General features: G+C 45.5%; 2 protein-coding genes across 5 annotated transcripts in view; both read right to left on the reverse strand.

Annotated features, from left to right (window-relative positions):
- RASSF8 (Ras association domain family member 8) overlaps window positions 1-23,392 on the reverse strand; it is an 89,142-nt gene that overhangs the window by 25,069 nt on the left and 40,681 nt on the right. For all 4 annotated transcript variants that reach the window (XM_066634019.1, XM_066634021.1, XM_066634020.1 and 1 more), the window contains exon 2: window positions 434-624. In XM_066634019.1, the coding sequence (XP_066490116.1) occupies window positions 434-536 (103 nt within the window). In that variant the 5' untranslated portion in view covers window positions 537-624. The remainder of the gene's footprint in view (window positions 1-433; window positions 625-23,392) is intronic.
- Window positions 6,350-6,805, reverse strand: LOC136657193 (late histone H2A.2.2-like). Its single transcript, XM_066633891.1, has one exon. The coding sequence runs from the start codon at window positions 6,803-6,805 to the stop codon at window positions 6,350-6,352; it is 456 nt and encodes a 151-aa protein (XP_066489988.1).

Here is a 23,392-nt window from a genome sequence, read left to right on the forward strand (position 1 = left end):
AGACATCAGCAAATCTCCACTGGCTGTTCTGCTGGGAACGAAGCAGAGAGCAAGTGGGCAAACCTTTGAATCTCCCAGTTTCTACTTTGCCTGAGGTTGCAGCATATTCCAGCCTTAAGGCAGAGACTGGAGCACGAGAAGAGAAGGGATAGAGAAGGTGAGGCAAGCTACTCAAAGTCAGAAGCTACCTGCTTTCCCAGAAATACAAGCAACCGTTCTGGAAACGTCCAAGGGTGAACAATGGCATCAAGTGGAGAGAAGCAGGTTCCAGAGTGGGAAGCATTTGAACAGGGGACCTTTGTCTCCCACATGGTGTCTTTTGGTAAGAAAATAAGGGGGCCCTTAAAGATCAAGCAAATCCAAATACTGGCCTTCACTGGAACAAAAGATGGTGAAGAGCTACGTCTACACGACATCACATTATTTCACTTACCAATGGCCTGAGCAAGTGCGATAACAACTTCCTGGCAAGTCGTGACTTCGGTGACACCGCACACAATCCTCTGGACTCCATCCACCCATACTTTGAGCTCCATGATGTACCAGATCACTCAACGGCCATGAATGTCAAGTCACATTTACTGCTAGGCCAGAGACGGCAGGCATCTTGCTAGCAATCGCTACCTGAAATAAAACCAAAACATTTATTTATTTAAAAGATTTATATCCTGCCGTTCCCATGCCGAAGCAAATCCAAGGCACCTTAGGAATACCACACTAACAGGTACAATGTGTAACAATATAAAGTCATAATAAGAACAATAAAACCATTGGAGGGGCAACAATTTAGACCAGGGTATTACTAGAGACACAGACGCCAGAGGTCGGACAACAAAGCATCACTGAAATGCCCAATGAAACAAATGTTTTGAGCCCTTGCTGAAAGGACATGAGGGAGAGGGTTGTTCTTAATTCTCCCAGAAGGAAATTCATAGTTTTGGTGCCACTGCAGAGAAGGTTCACCCTCGCAACGCCATCCCTCTAACTTGGGATAAAGGTGGCACTTGTAGGAGATCCCTCTCAGATGACCTAAGAGGGCATGGGAGAAGGTGCTCCCTCAAATAACCTGGACCCAAACTATGAAAATAACCCTTCTTTTTGTGGTATCCCAAATAAATCTCATAGTGGAGTAGAGGAACACAGAATTTTCCTCTGTGCAAAACCTTGAATGCCCATAATTAAAAGCAACTCAGGAAACAACGTTTCACTTTTCTGCAACGCTGTTTTTAAAAGCCCTTAGATCCTCTTCAGAGACATGTCATTTATCAATGACTATCATGTCATTTAGTTCCTATTGAAACTTGGTTGAGCGCATTCCTACCAAGAGAAGAAACAAATGAGATTATTTTTTAAACACACAAAGAACAGAAACAGTTACACGAGTATCACATAAAGTAACTTTCTTTGTAATTATTTACACACTTTTTTCCCTTGTCTCTGTGTACAGAATTTTTTAAAAAATGAGGCTCAAGTTTCTTTTTTCCCCCCTCAACTAAACTGGTTGAAAACCACTTCCTTTATTAGTAAGACTCACTAGAAGTCACTGGTCACCATTGTTCAAAGATTTAAATACATCTCATTCCAGTACCAAGTGTGTTTACTGTCACAGATACAAACTTAATATTTAGATAGGCACAGCTCTTAGGTTCATTCGCTGTTAACTGAGGTTAATAGACAACGGAGTTGTCTGTAAAATTTCACCATGTGACACAAACCTAAGAAAATACAGCACAGTAGGCCCTCCTGTCTGTCTGTCTGAAACCTTTATTGGCATATCAACACAACACAATTAAGACATATTTTACAATTGTCGCAACAACTTGCATACCGACCCAACAACTTAAAAACAAGATACCAGAATTATTTAAATTCTGACAACGTTATTTTAAGAATCTCAGATAAATAACCAGCAACAGCTGCAGTTAAAGAGTCACAAACATCACTCATGAACCTAGAGAGGGTAATATCAGAAGGGGTTAGGTCAGGAGAAATCCAAGAATTTAAATAATGATTACGAATGTCAAGATGAACTGGACAAAAAAAGAGTATATGAAACAAAAAATCAGGTGACTCATGACAAAAGAGACAGAGCCAGTAGGCCCTCCTTATCCACAGGTTCAGAATTTGCGAATTAACACAGATCCTGAGCCTGTGCTTGGGGGGGGGCGGGCTCAGAGGATCTCTGACACAACTGCAAGGGCCTTCCAGTTGCATCATGTTTTGGCTAATCATTCCATTGATCTGGGATGTGCGGTGGAGGGGATAAGCAGTGTGATAACAGTGCAATTTTGCACTCAGTTAGAGAGACAAAGGGACTTTTGAAAGAGGACAGGTGGGCAGGAGATTGATCAATTCCTACCAGCAACAAAACTAAAGGATACAGGAAGAGTGATCGACAAGGTAATAGAGTGGAAAATGTTGCAATCAATATGTAATCCCCACCCCTGGACGTTGGCAGCTGAGAAGAATTCAAAGTTTTACAATTCACCATTATCATCATATTGCTGGCACAAGGTATCACATGCTCAGACTTGAGTAAAGAACCATTTTTCCATGGCTCTGTCCACCGGCTTTAAAGAGAGTATTTTTTCATTTCAGGAGTCTCTCTCTCTTGTTAACATTGTTGGGACTTCAGTGGACAGAGTGTCAGATGACCTAAATCGGCCGTCTTGAGTGCCCTTCATTGGGCGGGTGGGCGGGCGGGCGGGCGAAAGAAAGAAAGTTTCTCAACTGACGGTACACCTACCACCAATGGTACTTGAGGTGATGCCCAGTGGTACATGCAAGACCCTGGCCAGTGAGACCAGAGATGTGAGAAACAGTGGTTGGCTTGGCCAGCACAGCAAACAGTATTACAATTCTACAAATCCATGCACAATGGCAAGAAAAAAAGCAATAAACAAGCTAAACAGACATGCAATACTACACTCAAAAGCAATAGATAAAAACAACCAGGACTATCCCCTGCTTACCTACCCCTAAACGCTAAAGTACACAGAAATGGTTTTAGACTGCACCAGAAGCTCTCCACTGAAGGGACAGATTTTAGATTTTCTGGAAATTTGATGCATAAAAGTGGTGCCACGACTGAGAAGGCCCTGTTCCTTGCTGCTACACCCCGAACCAAGCCTCTGCGACCTCACAGGCCGCCACATAACTGCAATTTCTGGACCGTCTTTAGAGGCAGCCCCACGTAGGGTGTGTTCAATGGGGTGTCATCAAGGCCTGGACCACTGCAGCTAGTTCCCACTGAGACAGGTATGGCTGCTGGCAGCGCACAAGCTGAAGCTGGGCCTCAGCTGTCACCTGGGCACCTTCTAAGCAAGCACCTGGAGTCAACTGATCAATTTTTTTATTGTGTGGATAACTGACTAGAGTACTTAAAACAGCAGGACAAAGAACTCATCGGATATCATTTCAAGACATAGCACAGCAGCTTGGTGATGGTACAGAGTGATGGTATAGAGGCAGGCAGAATGTTAAAAGCTACGGCATCAAAAAGTCTAGGCTGCTGCCAAGATCACTTGGCATCCCTACAACTTCCAATATGTTCAAGAATGCGTATTTCTTTCAGCCCATCCTAGCACACTTCAAAAATAGTGTGGCTCACCACACTGGTTGTCACCTCAGAGTACCCTTGTACTATCACAATTAATTCTAAAAGAATACACACAGACGGCAAACTAATGGAACAGATGGCCCCATTTAATTCAATTTTTTAAAATGCCACTCTTAGGCTTAAAGTCTTAGCATTAGTAGAGTGTGTCCAACGCCTACCAACTTTAGCCAAGAAGAACAAGAAATTTAGGCTCGAATGGTCTCCATTCCCTCCAACCCAAACGCAACAGAAGCAGCACCAGTGACAGACGTCACTCTGTAGAACTAGCACCAAGAGGAGAACGTTTCAAGCATAATGGAACTTTTCTCTCAGTGGCAGTTGATCTGGAGTCGCCACTGGTTCCAAACCCATGGTCTCCAGTGACCCTCAGAAGTGGCCCACATGGTCTCAGAAAAAGATCCCTTTCAAGGACTCCCAAGCATCTCGCTGAACAGGTGCTCCTCCATGGAGCACCAGAGAGGGTGGAGAATGGACCGCCCACAGCTGCAGCCTCTACTGGCCAGGGTCTTGCAAGTGTCAGCTGCGGCTGTGGGTGGTCTGTTCTCCACCCTCTCTGGTAGTCCACGAGAGAGTGCTCACTCGGGAGATGCTTCCCCACAAACCACCAGAGAGGGCAGAGAACGGACAGCCAGTAGCCGGCAACAAAAGCAGCAACCCACAAATCTTCTCGATAAGTAGTAAATCTAATAAGTCAATCACTAATAAATCATCTCTAATTATTACACATTTAATTGTATTTTTGTGTGCAGGAGGGTGTGAGGTTGCATGTGGTCCACGACGATTCCAATTTTTGCCTCAGTGGTCCATGGGCTCCTTTAGGTTGGGAACCACTGATCTAGATGAAACTTTGGTGTTCTACTTGCATCACAGAGTGCTTGTTCCTGCTTTATCTACAGCAGGGGTGTCCAAAGTTTTTGGCAGGAGGGCCACATCATCTCTCTGACACTGTGTTGGGGGCTGGGGAAATAAATAATTAATCTACATTTAAAATTTGAATAAATTTACATAAGTTTACATAAATGAATATATTGAAGATGAACTTATATAAATGAATCAAGGTCTTGCAATAGCTCAATGCCTATAAGAGGCCTTGCAAAAAGCAAGGCTGACCTTTCCTTAGCTGCCGCTGCTGCATCACAGATGTGAAAGAGCAAGCAGTGGAGGGAGCTCTCATCCCACAGCTCACACGAGAGGTCAAACAGTCACCCTCACACTGAGAGAAGTTGCGTTGGGCCAGTGTGGGCTTCAACAAATCTCCGGAGGGCCAGAGGCTCATTGGAGACTGGGGGCTCCCTGAGGGCCGCATTGAGAGGCCTTGAGGGCCGCAAGTGGCCCCCGGGCCGGGGTTTGGGCACCCCTGATCTACAGCAAAGAACACCTGACATTCAAAGTCTTGTCTACCTAGTCAGCTCACTATGAAAGGAGGGGGGGCAAATGTAACACACGACCCTGCCTATTCAATTTGAGCACATCTGCCTGACCCCTGTGACCCATTTTTCTTTTAAATTAGGGTTCCCCCCCCCCCAATTGGGGCATCAGGCATGTACCACATTGGCTACAACCTGGATCAGAGATATTTTTCTTTCATCCAAGATGTGAGACTTATATTTGGAAAAATCACAACCTGGTAAACAGCCATAATTAAGCCCACAAGAAGAACCCACCAGGGAAAAAAATTGCATGCTTTGAAAACTGGTGGCAATGCAGCTTTTTTCCTTTTTAAAAAATTTTTCACTGTACACCTCTCCACAGTGGCAGCTTTAGCAATGCTTGAAGAACCAATAGGTAGAGATATTTGTTTCCAGGGAGTCAGCTGATTTAGCCTAATGAACACAATGGGCTTACTTTTGAGTAACATAAATAACACCATTTTCAAACACCTCTACAATAGGGGCCCCCAGAAATCAGTTCCTGCCAGACTCCAGTCCTTCTCCTCTAGAACACACAAGGAAGTGACCCTACAACAGCAGTTCCTCAACCTTTTAGCACAACCTTGTTCTCCATAACGGGTTGCAACACAATGCTCCCTGCAGCATAGCAGTGCTAAACTGTGAGCCCCTGGAGACTGCTTCTGTGGGGTATTCTGGGGCCTGAGGCGGCCAATGGAGTGGGTCGCTGGCCTACGGTGACCTGGAAGCAGTCTCCCGGGGCTTCCAGTGTGCACTTCTTGTGGGCACTGAGGCTCAGTGAACATGGGGTTGTGCCTACCACACATCAGGTTGCAACACACAATTTGGGAAACACTGCCCTACAACATAAGCTGCTGAAGTTGTCACTGCACACAAATGCGTGTCAAGTTTGAAATATACCCCCTCCCCCAACCAGTGACTGGGCAAATGGTTAAGACTGCTGAGAAACCTCAACATCCTTCAGGCCTCAAAGCTACAAGTCCCAAGTTGGAGATCTAAGAAAGGAATCCAAATGTGTGATGAACGGATAGATGGATGTCAGCACTGAAAGGCAGCCAGATGCTGGATTCTTGTTCTGTGACAGGGAAGGCACAACACCTGAAAGTGCCAACAGAACATACATAACACTGTGTGCTTTTGCTGTGAAACTAAATGTGAAGCCCTTCCCTTCTCTAACAGAACGACAGCCAGCTCTGTTTGCTCATATGGAAAGAAGCACATACACAAAACGGAGATCTCATCAGCAGAGCAGCTTTTATTAATACCGGCTGCTGGATATTAAGATTCTATCCCAAACCTGGAGAGATGGTGTCATTTCTGTTTATGCAGCAACAGCCTTTGGGGCTTTTGTGGACTTGCAGGATTTCTTGCCCTTCCCCTTCTTGGATGACGAGGCAGCCTGGCTCTTGCGCGCCTTTCGCGTGGCTTTCCCTTGCGGGAGGACAACGTCTCCCAACAGGCTATGGAGTTCAACATCGTTCTTGATGGTCCACTGCAGGTGCTTCGGGGAGATGCGGCGCTTCTTGTCACGCGCGGCCATCGTCCCACTCATATCCACAATGTCGTAAATCAGGTACTGAAGCACGGCTGCCATGTAAACCGAAGCTCCTGATCCAATGCGCTCGGCATATTCTCCTCTCCGGAGGAAGCGATCGATACGGCCCACGGGGAAAATCAGCCCAGCCCGGTAAGAGCGCGATGTTTTAGGTCGCTTTGATCGGGAAGAAGGCTCCATGTCTTCATAGTCTTCAGCGTCATCACACGAACTGTTCGCCATGTCACAGTCTGGCTGGCTGCTCAGCCAACAACACCACCGCTGCCTGATCTAGTCCGCTTGGTTACTCCTCTTGCCTTGTGAAATCTTTAGCCCACTAGAAAGGGTTCGTCTGGATTTTTCCCGCTACGGCTTGCCTTTGCCGATCTGCTTCCAGGCTTCACTTCCTCGCGCCTTTCGTTTTCCGCTCTTCCTGCATTTCTTCCAGGTTTTAAACAACCATTTGAAGGGCTGCACTGAGCTTTCCAGAGCCTTTTTGCTTGCAAAGGACAGTATGGCTCCTGATAGGTTGGGGAGGGCCAGCCAATGGGAAGCCTTCTGCATTGTTACCCAAGCCAGAAAGCAGACGGGTCATTTCCATTATTCTTTGCATTTGAGCTGAACTGTCACCTTATTGGTGACTGGTCTCTCTGAAGACACTGCACTGCAAAGCTATCATGTTTCCTATACTATCAAGGCTGTAAAATGCTTGAAATGGTGAGATAAGCCATAGGCAACACCCTAGTTAAGAGGCCAAGCACACTATACTTTGTAGATGCAGAAGCACCTCCCAAATTGGCCACAGTTTTATACTCCCTTCAAAAGTTGAAATGCTCAACCCTCATCTTAACGCAGTACATTGCAAGTGTTATCTGTATCACACCATAAGAACCGCCCCACTGGATCAGGCCACAGGCCCATCTAGTCCAGCTTCCTGTATCTCACAGCGGCCCACCAAATGCCCCCGGGAGCACACCAGATAACAAGAGACCTCATTTTGGCGCCCTCCCTTGCATCTGGCATTCTGACAGAGCCCATTTCTAAAATCTGGAGGTTGCGCATACACATCATGGCTTGTACCCTGTAATGGATTTTTCCTCCAGAAACTTGTCCAATCCCCTTTTAAAGGCGTCCAGGCCAGACGACATCACCACATCCTGTGGCAAGGAGTTCCACAGACCAACCACACGCTGAGTAAAGAAATATTTTTTTTGTCTGTTCTAACTCTCCCAACACTCAATTTTAGTGGATGTCCCCTGGTTCTGGTGTTATGTGAGAGTGTAAAGAGCATCTCCCTATCCACTCTGTCCATCCCCTGCATAATTTTGTATGTCTCAATCATGTCCCCCCGCAGGCGCCTCTTTTCTAGGCTGAAGAGGCCCAAATGCCGTAGCCTTTCCTCATAAGGAAGGTGCCCCAGCCCCGTAATCATCTTAGTTGCTCTCTTTTGCACCTTTTCCATTGTGCACCAGCACAAAGCTTTTCTGATCCATGGAAGGGCTGCTCCTGTTCCACCTGACATGGTGGAGCATGGAAGGGCTGCTCCTGTTCCTCCTGGTTTCAAGGAGAAACCTGGAACCTGGATTTGCACCATCAACTGTCAGAGAGTCTCCAAATCAACAGGAGGGCTGGCACCAATAAGCCAACATCAATATCCTCAGGTCAGCCCCTAAGTTCACCGACAACTGAAAAAAAGATCCTGCTGTCCAACACCCGACCCCTTAACTCATTTAAGATCGCCAACCTTCTGGTGGGATAAATACACGATAAAATTCAATTCAACTGAAGTTTAAACTATCATTTTGTGAAATCTCACAAGGATTGTGCAAGGTCTCAAGAGGATCCAAGATGGCAGTGCCTGGGAGAGCTGGGAAGAAAAGACCACTGCAAAGGAAGGGCGCCATGGCCCAGGTAAGTTTGGGAACCACTGCCTTAAGGGACCACCCGTATGCCCAGCTTTAAGCACAACTGCAGCCAGATACTCACTGGCCAAACAGTTCTCAGAGAAGCACAACCACAGTTCAGTGTAAGATTTACTTCAATTATACAGTATTTTATCCTGCCTTTTCCCTCCCAGGAAGAGGCAGCCAAAGCAGGAAACATTTTAAATGCATCATGAGCCTGTGAGCCAGCTAAAGAATGAAATGTTTTACTATAACCAAGCATATTGCTGTCATTTGGACCGCCAATGGTGGAGGAACATGTAGGAAGGCATCCCAACTGACCTTGGGGGCATGTCATTTTTTAAGGAGGGGGTGGAGGTGGCCAAAATACTGGCATTCTGTGCACTTGAGACCACAGAATGATCAGCTGTGGTGGGAAGCAGGTTTGCAAGGTAGGGATGGCCCATCCATCAATCATTGCTAACAGCTAGTTTGGCAAAAGGAATGGCTGATAGTCAACATTTTTCTTTAGCAGGTCAAAAATGGCAGCAAGTTACAAACCATGATCCACGCACTTTCTGTATGCAAATATTCACCAGCAGAGCGAAAGTTCACACGCACGCAAAATGTAACACAACTCTGAGACAGTTATTTGTCTGCTTTTAAAAAAAAGATTCACAATAAGAGTTTGGTCATTACCTTGCCAATAATTTTCCAATAACAAAATGCTGTAGCTCACCAAGAACTTCATGCAAAACAAAGCATTTGTTGGCTTTGCAAATTATGCTGAAGAGTCAGTCGGCTCATATTACTTTATTCAGAGAGGGTTACACCCCTAGCAGACACAAACAATGTAAAAACTTTTATACAGGAACTTGACTGAAGACATTTGAGCTTGGACTGATTTCACTCCAACACAGACTAATGGAAGGATCTGCATTGCTTCAGCAGTGGGTAATTTAAAACTCTTCTTTCTCTGAAGCCAAAATGTATCAGTCTTTTTTTTTAAATTTTGGCTGAGGATGCCTGCCAAAAGTTTAGTTTGCTGTATTTCCATTTTGAGTCCAAATGCTGAAATGGGGGGGGGGGGGAGCTCTTGAAAAGATATCCAGCTTGGAAGCACTGTTCCTATCTACAGAGAAATGCATAGACAATTGTGCTTTTTTAAAAATCAAGTTTTTAAAACAAACAGGGGATACTCCACCCACACTAATTCTAAATATAGACTACAACAAACGTATTCAAATGTTATGGGGGAGAAGAGAAGTTGGATATGGAATGAATAGAGCAGACGTTTAAAAGTCACAGTGTCCTGGTTTAAAAAATACCGGAAAAGGTAATAAAAAACTAGTAAAAAACAATGCATAAGGAGAAGGGAGGTGACTGCAAAATTTAAAAGTCGATTTAACATGGAACATTAGAAGCATGTGAACACTAAGGCAAAAATATCCAAGGCATATAATACAAAATACAATTTTAAAACTCTCTCTCTCTCTCTCTCTCTCTCTCTCTGTGTGTGTGTGTGTGTGTGTGTGTGAGTGAGTGAGTGAGTGAGTGAGTGAGTGAGCCAGCAAGCAAGCCTCCATACTACAGCTGCTACTGGAGGAAGAATGATGTCTGTGGTTTGCAAACCCACTTCAACCCTTGGTCTCTGATCCTGGTTTGTCAGCTCATGGCAAACCAAGGTTTTTCAATGAGATATTGGACTGCATTGCAATACAAATTCTCTTAACTATGGCTGCCATGATGGAATATACATTAGAGTTGTATCATTCACCTCAACTGTTAAAGGTGACATATTCTGGAAACAGTAAATTCTGTATAATTTATTGTGACTTGTTCCATATTTATGGGGCCTGAACATGCTTTTATTAATTAAAAATTCTGTCCACGTGAAACACAGGTGGCTTCATGGTAGAATCTTCTGTTACATTGGAATAATAATAATAACAACAACAACAACTTTATTTTTACCCCGCCTTTCTCCCCGAAGGGACTCAATTTGGAATTGGAATTTGCGTGAGTGGCCTCAAGCCGAAAATCCTTCACATCCCTGTGAGTCAGTATCAGTATTCAAACACACCAAAGGAGGAAGAAAATTAGGACATGGGCTAGATGACAATCTGATCTTTGGTACGGCAGGTTTCCTTTTGAATGTTAATCTCTGAAAGTATGTTTTGACAGAGAACGGCTGTTATTGTCTGGCTGACAGTGGATTACAATACTGTTTGTTTAGGAGCAAGGAGCCTGGTATTAGATTATTGGTTGTCAGCAAAGGACAGGATATACCGCATGGTGTTTGCACATGAAAACATATGACATCAGACCCAGCTCTGGTCAGCATCATTAAAGCAATATCGTTCTCTCCAGTTCTGAGATGGCTGGTCCCAGACAAGTGTGTCGCAATGTATTCTGAACTTGGATTTGGACAGAAGATACACTATATGGGATATGCCAGGAACTGGCGGTGGTGGTGGTGGTGGTGGTTATCTATTGGATCTTTCAACAGCATTCAAAACTACTAATCATGAGATGTTTCCCCAAGTTCCCTCATAATTGAGAGGTGGTGCCGTGCTAGTTCCAGTCCTATCTCAAGAAGAGGGTACAGAGATGGTGCTTGTAGTTTAGAAAAAGGATCTCTATGAAAGTTTTTAGTATCCTCACTGTGCTCCAATTACAAAGATTCTTTGGGGAGGGGGGAGCCATAATCTCCAGCCAGGAAGTCAGTCAACAGCTAGAACCCAGGGTTTCCAAGTATAGGAATGCCTTAGACAACATTAAGATTCTTGAAACGTTCAGACGGAAATTATACAGAAATGCTGAAGAGAAAACAAAGCTAAGCTCCTAACCCAGTGGTATTCAAACTAGGGCGTCACGACGCCCCAGACTGAGGGTCCTGGTCCTTTTCCCCTTAAGGGGCGGGGGCAGCCAAGAGGCAGGAAGGAGGCAGTGGCGCAATCCCCAGGATCGCGCCGCTCAGGGGGGCTGCAGGGGCTTGCTGCAGGGCTCCCTGGGTCAGGGAAGGTGACAGTGGCGTGATCGCGCCCCGCTCCGCAAAACGGGAAGCGGAGCGTGATTGCCCCACTCTCCCTTTCCCTGACCCGAGGAGCCCTGCAGGCGCTCATGCCCCGCTCCCCGCAGCCAGGTGCACCCTAGTCCCTGCAGCCCGGTCAGAAGGGGAAGAGGAGCGATCGTGTACCGCTTCCGGTTTAGTGGAGCGGGGCAAGGTTGCTGCGCTGTCACCTTCCCTGACCCGGGGAGCCCTGCCGAAGGTCGCGCAGGGCTCCCCGCACCCCTGGGGGGCTGCAGGGGGCTTGGGCAAGTGCACCAAGCCTCTGCAGCCCCCCTGAGCTGCGCAATCCTGGGGATTGCACCGCTGCCTTCCCCCCACCCCCGCAAAGACTTACTGTGGGATTCAAACTCCCTGCGAGTTTGAAAACCGCAGTCCTAACCCATTCAGGCTTAACCTGACTTAGGGTGCAATCCTAACCAACTTTCCAGCACTGGCATAGCTGTGCCAGTGGGGCATGTGCTGCATCCTACAGTTGGGGGCAGTCATGGAGGCCTCCTCAAGGTAAGGCAATGTTTGTTTCCTTACCTTGGAGTTGCATTGCCCTTATGTCATTGCTGGAAAGTTGGTTAGGATTGTGGCCTTAGAAGCACAACTGCTGAGCATTTGTAGAAAGCTGAAAGCAACCATTCAGCAGCATGGCTGGCTACCCTGATTGTCTGGCCATGGCAGGCAACAAGACATACCCTAGGAAGGGTTTTTATATCCGAGACCCTGGAAGTGTGCGGGCCTGCACTCAATCAGTGCAACCTCCCCCATTATGGTCATATATTGGTCATAAAGCATGGGGAGGCAGGACAACCATCTCAGTTGCACTGCCCAAGATGCTACCTTTAGAAAACCTCTAGCCAATCAGGTTCTAGACCTTCAAAAAGGTTAGCATGATGCAATCTGCCCTGAGTGTTACACCAGACAGAAACTAAGATGGGTCTGGGCAATCAAAGGCCACTGAACATTTGAGAAAGTTACATCTGGTGTACCCAGGAGCAACTGCCCCCTCCCTCCCCGAAACACACAGCTGTGGCCATTTTGCACTTAGCAACTCCAACTCTCTGGCCTTGAAGGCTCAGTACAGTCGGATAGCCCAGTGCTGATAAGACAGGTGTGCCTGTGAGAGTCAATCCAGTCAGCAGCTATTTCCACAGTACCAAGAGACACAGCTTCTCTGCCAAGATGGATTGCTGAGTGCTCCAAGGCGGAGTCTCATAAAGCACAATTTTACAACTTCATCACAGAAGGGGGTCAAATATTTTTTCACACCTATACACCCTGAACCTTTAGTGCAGGGGTGCCCAAACCCCGGCCCTGGGGCCACTTACGGCCCTCAAGGACTCCCAATTTGACCCTCAGGGAGCCCCCCGTCTCCAATGAGCCTCTGGCCCTCTAGAGACTTGCTGGAGCCCTCACTGGCCCGATGCAACTGCTTTCAACGTGAGGGCAACTGTTTGACCTCTTGCGTGAGCTGTGGGATGAGGGCTCCCTCCACTGCTTGTTGTTTCACGTCTGTGATGCAGCAGCGGCAGCAAAGGAAAGGCCAGCCTTGCTTTGCGCAAGGCCTTTTATAGGCCTTGAGCTATTGCAAGACCTTCATGTATTGATATAAGTTCATCTTTAATATATTCATTTATGTAAACTTAAGTAAATTTATTCAAATTTTAAATGTAAATTAATCCTTTTTTCCCCCGGCCCCCAACACAGTGTCAGAGAGATGATGTGGCCCTCCTGCCAAAAACTTTGGACACCCCTGCTTTAGTGTTGGTTTGACTTTTCCAACCTGGTGTTGAAATAATCTGACATACCTTTCCACAGCACACACGTGTGCCACTGTCTCGAACAGTGCAAATTATTTCAACTTGCCAGCTTGTTGGTTGTATTGGCACCACCTAATATTTATGGAAGGTGCTTACCAGCTATGCTATGCAAAGTACACTGCGCTGCCGTGTGAGGCATGCAAGCACACGCAACCCATGTGCAAAAGCACATGGGTTGTGAGTGCTTGCACACCCCACACAGTGGCGGAGCTTTCCGAAGGACTCCGGTGGGGAGACTCTGCCTCCCTACCCACTGCACGTCCCTGTCGCAAATGCCCTTTCCCCGACCTTCTCCCCCTGACCCAAGTTACCATGGGTGAATCCTTAACAGCTGTACGTGGTGTGCAACTCCAAAACTTCATTTGCACACAAAAAGGCAGTTTTATTTGAGTGTTTTATTAAAGGACAGGGAAGAGAAAAAACAGGACAGAAGATGCCACCTTTTTAGGTGTCAACTAATTTCCATCAGCCTGGAAAACCAAGTACAGCCAGAATGGTCACACAGACACCACAAGCTGAACACAAAGAAGGTCAGTTCAGAAGCTAAGCTGGAACAAGCAGCATATTGTTTAGCGATAGGTTTGCTGAGAAGGGGGAAGGGAGTGAGATGAGGCAAGCTCGCATTCCCAAAGAATGCAGTCAAGAGTTCACTTCCCAAGATAGCATCCATTTTCCTGCTACAAGGTGAAGAAAAAGTGCACTTGGGAAGTTATGGATTTTATATGTAAAGAAAATGCCTGAAGCATTAAGTGATTTTAAAAAAAACTATATTCATGTTCCATATTTCTCACACCCCCACACAGCAGGCTGCAAATTTTTTTTCCACACCAAGGAGTTCTTTTTAAATATTATTAACTCCCACCTGCCTTCTGAAGTAGCACAGGTCAGTAAATAAACCTCATTAAGGCTCAACGGCAGAGCATAATCCACTGATTTGAATATCTGAGAATGCAGAGCCCACGGTTGGAGGGCCTCAGTGTACCTCCCAGTTGCAACCAGAAGTGCCTTCTAGTCGCAGCTGAGAGGCCTTCTGAGGAGGCCATGCATGACCTCTGGAGCATCAAATGAGGCACTCAGATAAGGAATTGTGGAACAGAACCCACAAGGATATCAAGGGTCCACTGTGCATGCACAACATTCCAAATTCAATCCAGGAGGGAATTCAAGAATAGCAAATCAGGGAAAGCCTGCCAGCCAATGAGAGTACAGATCAATAAGTCTGGCTCTATACAAAGCAACTCATGATGAGCATCAGGCCAAACCAGAGAGATAATAGACTCAAAGGGCGTACAAGTGACTTATGCATACACCTATTTTCAAAACTACAATTAGAAAACCAAACAATCCTTATGGTATAAAGAAAGAGCACATCTAAGATTTGCTGCAACATCTTGTTACTGCAATAGTCGAGTTGGACCAGAGGGGGAGAAAAGCAAGACATCATCTCTGTTTACTGCTGCTAAAGGGTGAATTTTAACTGCTGAATGCCAGAATACAGAAAATGCATCATTAATCCCATCATCCCAATTCCCCTTTTTTTCTTTAGCACCTGAAAGTTAATATCTAATTTCCTGGGTGGTGGTCTTGTCAGCTTTACAACATTTTAAAGTAGGGCAGAACCTAGTGAATAATAGCAGTTCCTCCATCCAAACACATCCATACTCAATGAGGGTTCTGCAGGAAGCAGGGAAGTGGTGACTCAACAGCAAGCTGCCATCCTGCTGAGTCAGGATCCTAATTCGACTTCATGACACCAGGGAGCAAGTCAGTACAGTAAGCCAGGGACTTTTCAGCTGCCTTCTGAAGAAACCTGGGGTTGTTCACAAGCCGACCTGGGGTTTCTCAGTGAGAAGATCAATGGTGAATAAGGTTTCTGAACCCCTTTCCTACTACAGGCCCATATCTGCGGTTCACAAACTCCCATCGTGCAAATTATTTATCTTCGATTACAGCCCTCCTGATGCTCTCTGTCTCTGTGCTGCCTGAAAATGCTAACAGGAAGCAACTTGGAGGGCTGAAAGCAATGCAGCACCAAGCAACAGGGAAACATTTATCTTGCAAATAATGGCAACATAACCCAATAAGAAGCTGATAAGAATAAGAATCCAACAAGAAGCTGACGGAACATACCAAGATCCAGGTCTACAGAGCTTGCGTCCTGAGTACACTTCTGTACTGCAGCGAGTCATGGACTCTTCACTCACAACAGGAGAGGAAACTGAACGCTTTCCACATGCGCTGCCTCCGGCGCATCCTCGGCATCACCTGGCAGGACAAAGTTCCAAACAACACAGTCCTGGAACGTGCTGGAATCCCTAGCATGTATTCACTGCTGAAACAGAGACGCCTGCGTTGGCTCGGTCATGTCGTGAGAATGGATGATGGCCGGATCCCAAAGGATCTCCTCTATGGAGAACTCGTGCAAGGAAAGCGCCCTACAGGTAGACCACAGTTGTGATACAAGGACATCTGCAAGAGGGATCTGAAGGCCTTAGGAGTGGACCTCAACAAGTGGGAAACCCTGGCCTCTGAGCGGCCCGCTTGGAGGCAGGCTGTGCAGCATGGCCTTTCCCAGTTTGAAGAGACACTTGGCCAACAGACCGAGGCTAAGAGGCAAAGAAGGAAGGCCCGTAGCCAGGGAGACAGACCAGGGACAGGCTGCACTTGCTCCAGGTGTGGAAGGGATTGTCACTCCCAAATCGGCCTTTTCAGCCACACTAGACAATGTTCCAAAACCACCTTTCAGAGCGCGATACCAGAGTCTTTCGAGACTGAAGGTTGCCAACAGGTATCCAAAAGGCAAACTGCTTTGCACAGTACCATTAAAAACCAAAAATATGGGTTTTCCACCCAAAGTCGATTAGTGTTTTTCAATGTTTGTCCCCCACCGTAACACTTCACATGGTCCACCTATTGGAAGCACCACCAAAGTAACTGGCAATGTCATCATCACCAGTTACTTCCAGATTCGGAGGCCAGATATAATGCAGCAAACACTGGTAAGAGGCTCAGGGTGGATGGGAGGGCTTTTCCAGGCATGTGAAAAGCACATGCTAGAGCTCTGTTTGCCAAGCCGAGCCTCCGACTGCCACTTGTCACACTGTATTGCTGGTCTCGTTGCCAGGCGACGGAAGTCTGGGGGTCCTGCATGTACCACTGGACATCACCTGAAGTACACTGGTGGTACACGTAGCACTGGTTGAGTAACGCTGGGGTAGAACATTACACTGTAGCAGAAATACACAAGTATATTGTATATAGACTATAGCAAGCAAAACAGCCAATGCACAACTGTTTGGGCATACTAACATTTGTATGGGTAACAGTTTTGAGCGCCTTTGGGTTTGTTTTCCTTCAAATGCAAGGGGAAAGGTGTGTTGCAAACTCTTTAGTTCTGCTTTCTAAACATAAGTCAAACAGGCTAAATCAGATCCCAGTCTATTTAAGTCACTTTTGAATTTTCCAAATCAAAATTATCCTGAAAATCCACATCATTGAAAGGTTATCAGAAAACATACAATATATAAACAGGATAAAACAAGGCCTTTAATTGGATTTCCCTGCATCAATTCCAATGATCCCTTTGGGAAAGACTTTCTTGGTATGAAACGTTAGACAGTTAGATGTCTGTCTGGAGTTAGACAGACATATGTTAGAAGAGCCTAATTAAAAGGCTGGTGGCTCCCTTGACCTCCTGGGTCACTGACCAGGCCTCACCACGAGGGCTATAATACTATACATTGTATATGGTGGCGAATTTTTCGCGACAGTTCCATGGCTCCTTGGAAACCACAGCTCACAGTTTGGGAACTACTGAACTACTGGTTTACACAATCCTAAATTTAAACATGCAGACAAGAGCCTGAAAGTGAACATGACACTGCAAAATGGCATTTCATCCTTGGAAAAACTGCACATTACGCTATAGAAAACAGGTGGCGTCAGCAAAGGCTGTCAAAATTCTCTAAGCTGTTCTGGGTCAGTAAGAACGCACCCACTTCATGTACAACTGGGACTTCTTCCATGAATAAGTTGGGTATCAGATTTTCAGAGCTTCCAATGAATTCCAGAGGTTGCTGATTCAGCATTGCTACTCCAACCCCCTTTTTATAAATATAGGGAGGCTGTTTATACCAATACCAAGGTGTTTTAGCCACACTTTTGGCTCACAATCTGTGGCTACTGCAGTTCTTTGGTTCCCTTGGATAAAGCCTATAGGCCCAAGGTCACAAACGCGCTATTGTCCTTTTCATTGCGGGGTCTTCACGCAGGACCTCCAAGCATGAAGACTCCCTTATTTTTGCTTGATCATTTAAAACAGTGTTCTTCACCTTTCCATGTGAACTCCTCTTGTCTGCCTGCAATGCACAGGGCCTCTCTGACAATGTGAGGGCAAGTCTCAAATTCTTACTAGGCTTCACAATCCAGTGCAACACCCTCCCGTAGTGTGTGCCTGTATATTTCTCACTGGGGAACCTTACAGTTTCCAACTAGAAAACCACTGATCTAAACATTAGGACAGTGGTTCCCAAACTTACCTGGGTCACAACACCCACACAGTCTTTTCTTCCTGGCTCAGCCAGGCACTGCCATCTTGGATCTCACAAAGGGCACAATCCTAACCCCTTATGTCAGTGCTTTCCAGCACTGACATAAGGGCAATGAAGCTCTGAGGTAAGGTAAGGAAACATTCCCTTACTTTGAGGAGGCCTCCGTGAGTGACACCCAACTGCAGGTTGCAGCACATGTCCCAGTGGTAACACTATGCCAGTGCTGGAAAACACTGACATAAGGGGTTAGGATTGTGCCCAAAATCTTACAAGATCAAAGATGCAGTGCCCAGCAGAGCAGGAAAAGAGGAGCATCCTGTGGTGCCCAAGAATGCATTCTGCCACATATACCACTCAGTTCCTTTGATGAGGAGTGCATACAAAAATGTGACAACGGAAAACTTAGTGCAGCACAGTGGAATTGTTCAAGGACAGGCTTGTTATTCTTTTACAGTGGGAGAAGCAGTAGACAAAAAAGCAAAGGATTTTACTCCAAAGAAATACTAGTTCCTACACTGCATGTGTTTACTTTGAATATAGTCAGCGGATACTTAAGGGATCAGGAAAGGCAGCTACAATTTTATATAGAAAGATGGATCCCTGCCCCTTTAAACAGGCCACTGGGTTATACAGAAACTGAAGAATGGAAACTATCAGAGAAATGAGGTTGGTTGCTGGCCTCAATAACGTGGAAGCAGATGACTATGACTCCGCACTAGGCAGGACAGCAATTTTCCTTTAAAAGCAAGACTGCAAAATTTGGGAAGATACACAGTGCTTTAACACCCCTGCCCCCTCTTGATACTACTGTACTTTCCTATAATTGACTTTATTATTTGTTCTATACTTTGGTGAAAGCTCAAGATGCCTTATTACAAATATTTATACCGTATCACATAAACATACGTTGTTTTTTTCAGGGGAAAGCAAAGAGTCAAAAAGCAATTGGAACTTTCCAATTAACAGTATTAGTTTTGCAAATAAGCTGATACTGATAATTTGCAGGAAAAAAAGTCTTGTTCCTTTGTACTGTAGCTAAAACACAGCAGAGTTAAATAGCTGGGCTGTTGCTGGAGGAGTTTAAGCCACGGAGACCTCGGATTTCAACATTTCCTGGCAGTAAAATGAGAACCTGCAGGGGCCGAGGTCCAACTCATCACCGACTGACAGAAAAGGGTCCAATGTGTTATGTTATTGCTATTATAAATCTCTGGCATTTATTTAGAAGGGTCAAACTATTTACATTCTGATATGCTCCAGAGTCGGACTACGTTGCCATGGACACAGGGCTACATCTACCACGTTTTCTTGTTCCAGCACTTAATGGCCAGTCATCCCCAATAAGGAAGCGGCGCCTTTACTCTCAACATGCCATTAGGTTTACAATTAACAATAAAAATGCTCAGTGGTCTACACACTGCAAGGGGCAATAGCACACACTGGCCCAGGCATTCAGATGCATGTCTAGGTATATTAATTTTCATGATGTGCAACTAGTACCTTACCTGATTAAGTATAATTTCTGAACCACAGCAGCCAGAACAGTCCCAGGCAGTGGTGTAGCTAGAGGGGGTGCAAAGCATGAAGTTTTGCAGGGAGCCCCCCCTGCAGTGTGTGAGTGCCCCCTGCCCCCCGGAGCGAGGCATGCACCTCTGTTTTGCTCCCCCTGCCTGGAATGGCTCTGAAAGGGAGGGGGTGCTTGCATGCTGCAGATGGGCTCCCTGCAAAACTTCATGCTTTGCACCCCCTCTAGCTACACCACTGGACCCAAGCAAGCCCTCATGAAGGAATGCTGGCCCATTACACACAAACTGGTCTAGCAGAAATCTGAAAGACCTCATGCACCACCAATTTTACTGGTGCTTTTTTTTTCTCCCTCTAGAAACTGTGGCACTCAGCAATTCATGGGAGTCACTTGCTGAAAAGCACTGCAGGTGATTCAGGTCCTGCAAAAATCTGCTTCACTCCAGACAGGACAGCTCAACAGTGAGAGCAGCCACAGGAGAGAAGAAGGGGCTGTGAAGGTCGCCATGCATCAAAGACCGGATGAATGCAGAAAGGGGGGGAACAAGACTAGCATGCGAGGACCTGTTGAAGGGAGTGTAGTGGCAGCAGGAACCACCAGTGTTCAAGAAAACTGAAAGGGGCTCAAAAGGAAAAGTATAGAAGATGATAGAAGACCTCAAGTACAAGTTCTGTTAGAATTAGCCAATGATCTGGTAAGTTTAAATTGTAGCAAAGAAAAGGGAGGGGTATGAATATTTTTACTTTTCCAAGCTATTTTTTCCATTGTTACCAGGGATATTACATACATTCTTCTAAAAAAAAAAAAAAATCTAATCTAAATTGTGATATTATTGCTAATATCACAAGGTACAATTATACACCAGCACGACAATTAGGATCAACAGCAGTTTAAATATAGCAACTCGCAGTTAAAATTCAGAAAATAGAAAAAGGAGCGTTCTATTGTACCACCACAACTAAAGTATATAAAGTTGTCAGTTGGGGAAAGAAGGGGAAGATATCACTACAGAACAGGACTTTCTCAGCTGGATCATCAGATTTCCAGTCCCTGAAAGATAATGGGCTCTGGAATACAATGTTCATGTTGTTTATGATTTGAATCTCTGAAGGGATCCTCCAAGAGAGACAGTTGGATCCCCCAATTAATTCCAAAATATTTTAAGATATTCAGAAGGGTGTCTGAAGGAAAGTGGCAGATCTTCCAAGCAGCAGCTTATATACCAAAATTTTGCATACAAGACCTTTAGATTTACATATCTTTGGCCCCTCCCCAAGCACAGTGGGTCCTGCGTATTCACAGGGCATCCATTCCATCCCTGTAGAGATGATTGCTGCGGGTAATCAAATTCGCAGTTGGCCCTCACAGGACCTCCTTGACGTGACTGTGGTAATTCAGCTCTCCTATTACTAAATGTTCTTAAATGATAATATTCTTTAGAATGGTACTTGTTAAAATGGTTGGTTCTTAGCTACTGGAAATGAATGTTAAAGTAAAGTTAAACATTAACTGCCCAATCCTATGCATGTCCACTCAGACGTAAGTCCCATCAGAGTCAGTGGGGCTTACTCCCAGGAAAGTGTGGATAGGATTGGGCTGTCAGTATGTACAGACTAGAGCAGTGATTTTCAACCACTGTGCCATGGCACACTGGTGTGCCACGGGATTTGGGGGGAGGGTCATTTATTAGTAGGGCTATTGGGGGATGGGACCCCCAACCTGCACTGCGGTGCGCCTTGGCAATTGTCAAAAAAATGATGGTGTGCCTTGACAAGTTAGCATCCTGTTAGTGTGCTGTGAGATGAAAATGGTTGAAATCACTGCACTAGAGCTATGGTGTACTCGCCATTCAACTCTCAGTCCCAGACAAGCATTATAGACCAGCACAGATTTTAGAAAACAATTATTTCACAGAACCCAAACACTTTATAACAATGGAAAGGTGGATCACCAACAAAAGTTGACTGGAGATAAGATCTTTGCTCCACTACCCACATTTAGAGGCAACTCCTTCCAATATCATGATAACTAGGACCAGGAAGAACAAGTTTCTTTTCACCCTCCCCCCCATCCCACTTCTTTCATTTCAGAAGATATTTTTGTCAACATTTTTTTTTAAATTAGAAAACACTTTAGAGCTTCGCCTGCTGCCAAATGAAAGTTGAAAGATGTAATTTGGACTCCAGTACTTTCTGTTCTTGCAGCACAATGTGGTCAGTCATTTATGGAAAACAATCACTGCTCAAATATTCCACTTCTGGAGTTCAAAGGCATTCATTCCAGCCTTTTCAGGGCAGGCAGGCAGATTCTGTCCCTTCTCCAAGAATCAAGCAGCATTTTGAAATTACATCCAACCACCCATCTCTCCCCCACTTCCACACAAACACCAAGTTTACAGGAGACAGGGCAGCATCATATCCTGTCGCATACATAACAAAAAATTTAGACTTTATTATTAATCAGTACATCTCATCCCCGATGTACACACTTTGGGCATTCCCAAACCCAGAATTGTATGAAAAACATTCGGCACCGGAAGAATCAGTGGGAGGGCGTCTACTTCCAAGAGCTGTCAAACTTCTGCAGTTTACATTGCTGTTGTGCATAAAATTCTGGGGAAGCAAGTAGCACAGTTTGAAAAAGAAAAACAGCCTCTGCAAGAAGACTTTTCTTTTCCTTCACTGCAACATGTATGACTCCTGAAATGCAAGAAGCTGTTGAAGCTTCAGAATCTGCATGGCCAGAGATCCACTGGAAACATCTGATTTTATTTAAAGACCAGTGGAACCCAACCCCCCCCCAACACTCTGCACAATTGAAACCACGACACTAAGCAGTTGCACTCCATAGCTTTTCAAAGTGCATACTGGATGGTATAGCACCCCCTTCTGTCTAACATGAGCCCAAGGTCCATTACTTTCACAGGGTGAACTTTTATTTGAATTTGTCCCTGTTTATGTGTCTAGAACAGGGGCGCCCAAAATCCGGCCCGGGGGCCACTTGCGGCCCCTGGGGACTCTCAGTCTAGTCCGTGGGGAGCCCCCAGTCTCCAATGAGCCTTTGGTTCTCCTAAGACTTGCTGGAGCCTGCGCTGGCCCAATACAACTGCTCTGAACGTGAGAGCGATTTTTTGACCTCTTAAGCTGTGGGTTCCTTCCACTGCTTGCTGTTTCACGTCTGTAATGCAGTAGCGGCAGCAAAGGAAAGGCCAGCCTTGCTTTGCACAAGGCCTTTTATAGGCCTTGAGCTATTGCAAGACCTTCATTCATTCACATAAGTACCCTCTCTAATATTTTCACTTATGTAAATTTATTCAAATTTGAAATGTACATTAATTTTTCCCCAGCCCCCAACACAGTGTGAGAGAGAGGATGCGGCCCTCCTGCCAAAAAGTTTGGACACCCCTGGTCCTGAATGATACTAGTTCAAGGCTCTGCAAGAATGTGATGCACTACTTCCTCTGTTGGTAATAGCCTACCTATACCTGCATATCACAATAGTTTCTCCTGGATTGCAGGACATCCAATAGAGTAGGTTGAATGCTCCATCCATCCTCTGCACTTTGAACTAACGTGTCAGGGAAAAACCGGTCTGGATTCTTTTTCCTTTGCAGAGCAGTCTGGCAATGCATTCCTTCGAGGAAGCATTCACACGTACAATCCCCCTGCTTGCCATCCAATGTTGTCCAATGCAGCAGGAAAAACTTTCTCATGCAAGTATGCTGCAAGTACACAGCACCTCCTAAGAGCAGAATCTGAAAAGTTGGAGCAATGATTTACAACCAATTGAAAAGTCAAAATAAATTTTCACAGGGAAAGTGACTGAAGTCAGCAGAACCTAGGCACCCACGACCAAGTCAGACTTTTGCATTTCTCACATCATTAGAACACTGGTTCCCAAAATTCTTAGCACTGGGACCCACTTATTAAAAATGAAACTCTACTGGGGAGCCACCTAGTTTCACAAGCCTGGAAAAAAGTTTCACTGTAAC

This window comes from Tiliqua scincoides, chromosome 7, assembly GCF_035046505.1.
Source record: "Tiliqua scincoides isolate rTilSci1 chromosome 7, rTilSci1.hap2, whole genome shotgun sequence".
Classification (NCBI taxonomy): domain Eukaryota; kingdom Metazoa; phylum Chordata; class Lepidosauria; order Squamata; family Scincidae; genus Tiliqua; species Tiliqua scincoides.

Excerpts from the sequence above, each read along its gene's own strand:
- LOC136657193 (XM_066633891.1), bottom strand. The coding sequence starts at position 6,805 with ATGGCGAACAGTTCGTGTGATGACGCTGAAGACTATGAAGACATGGAG.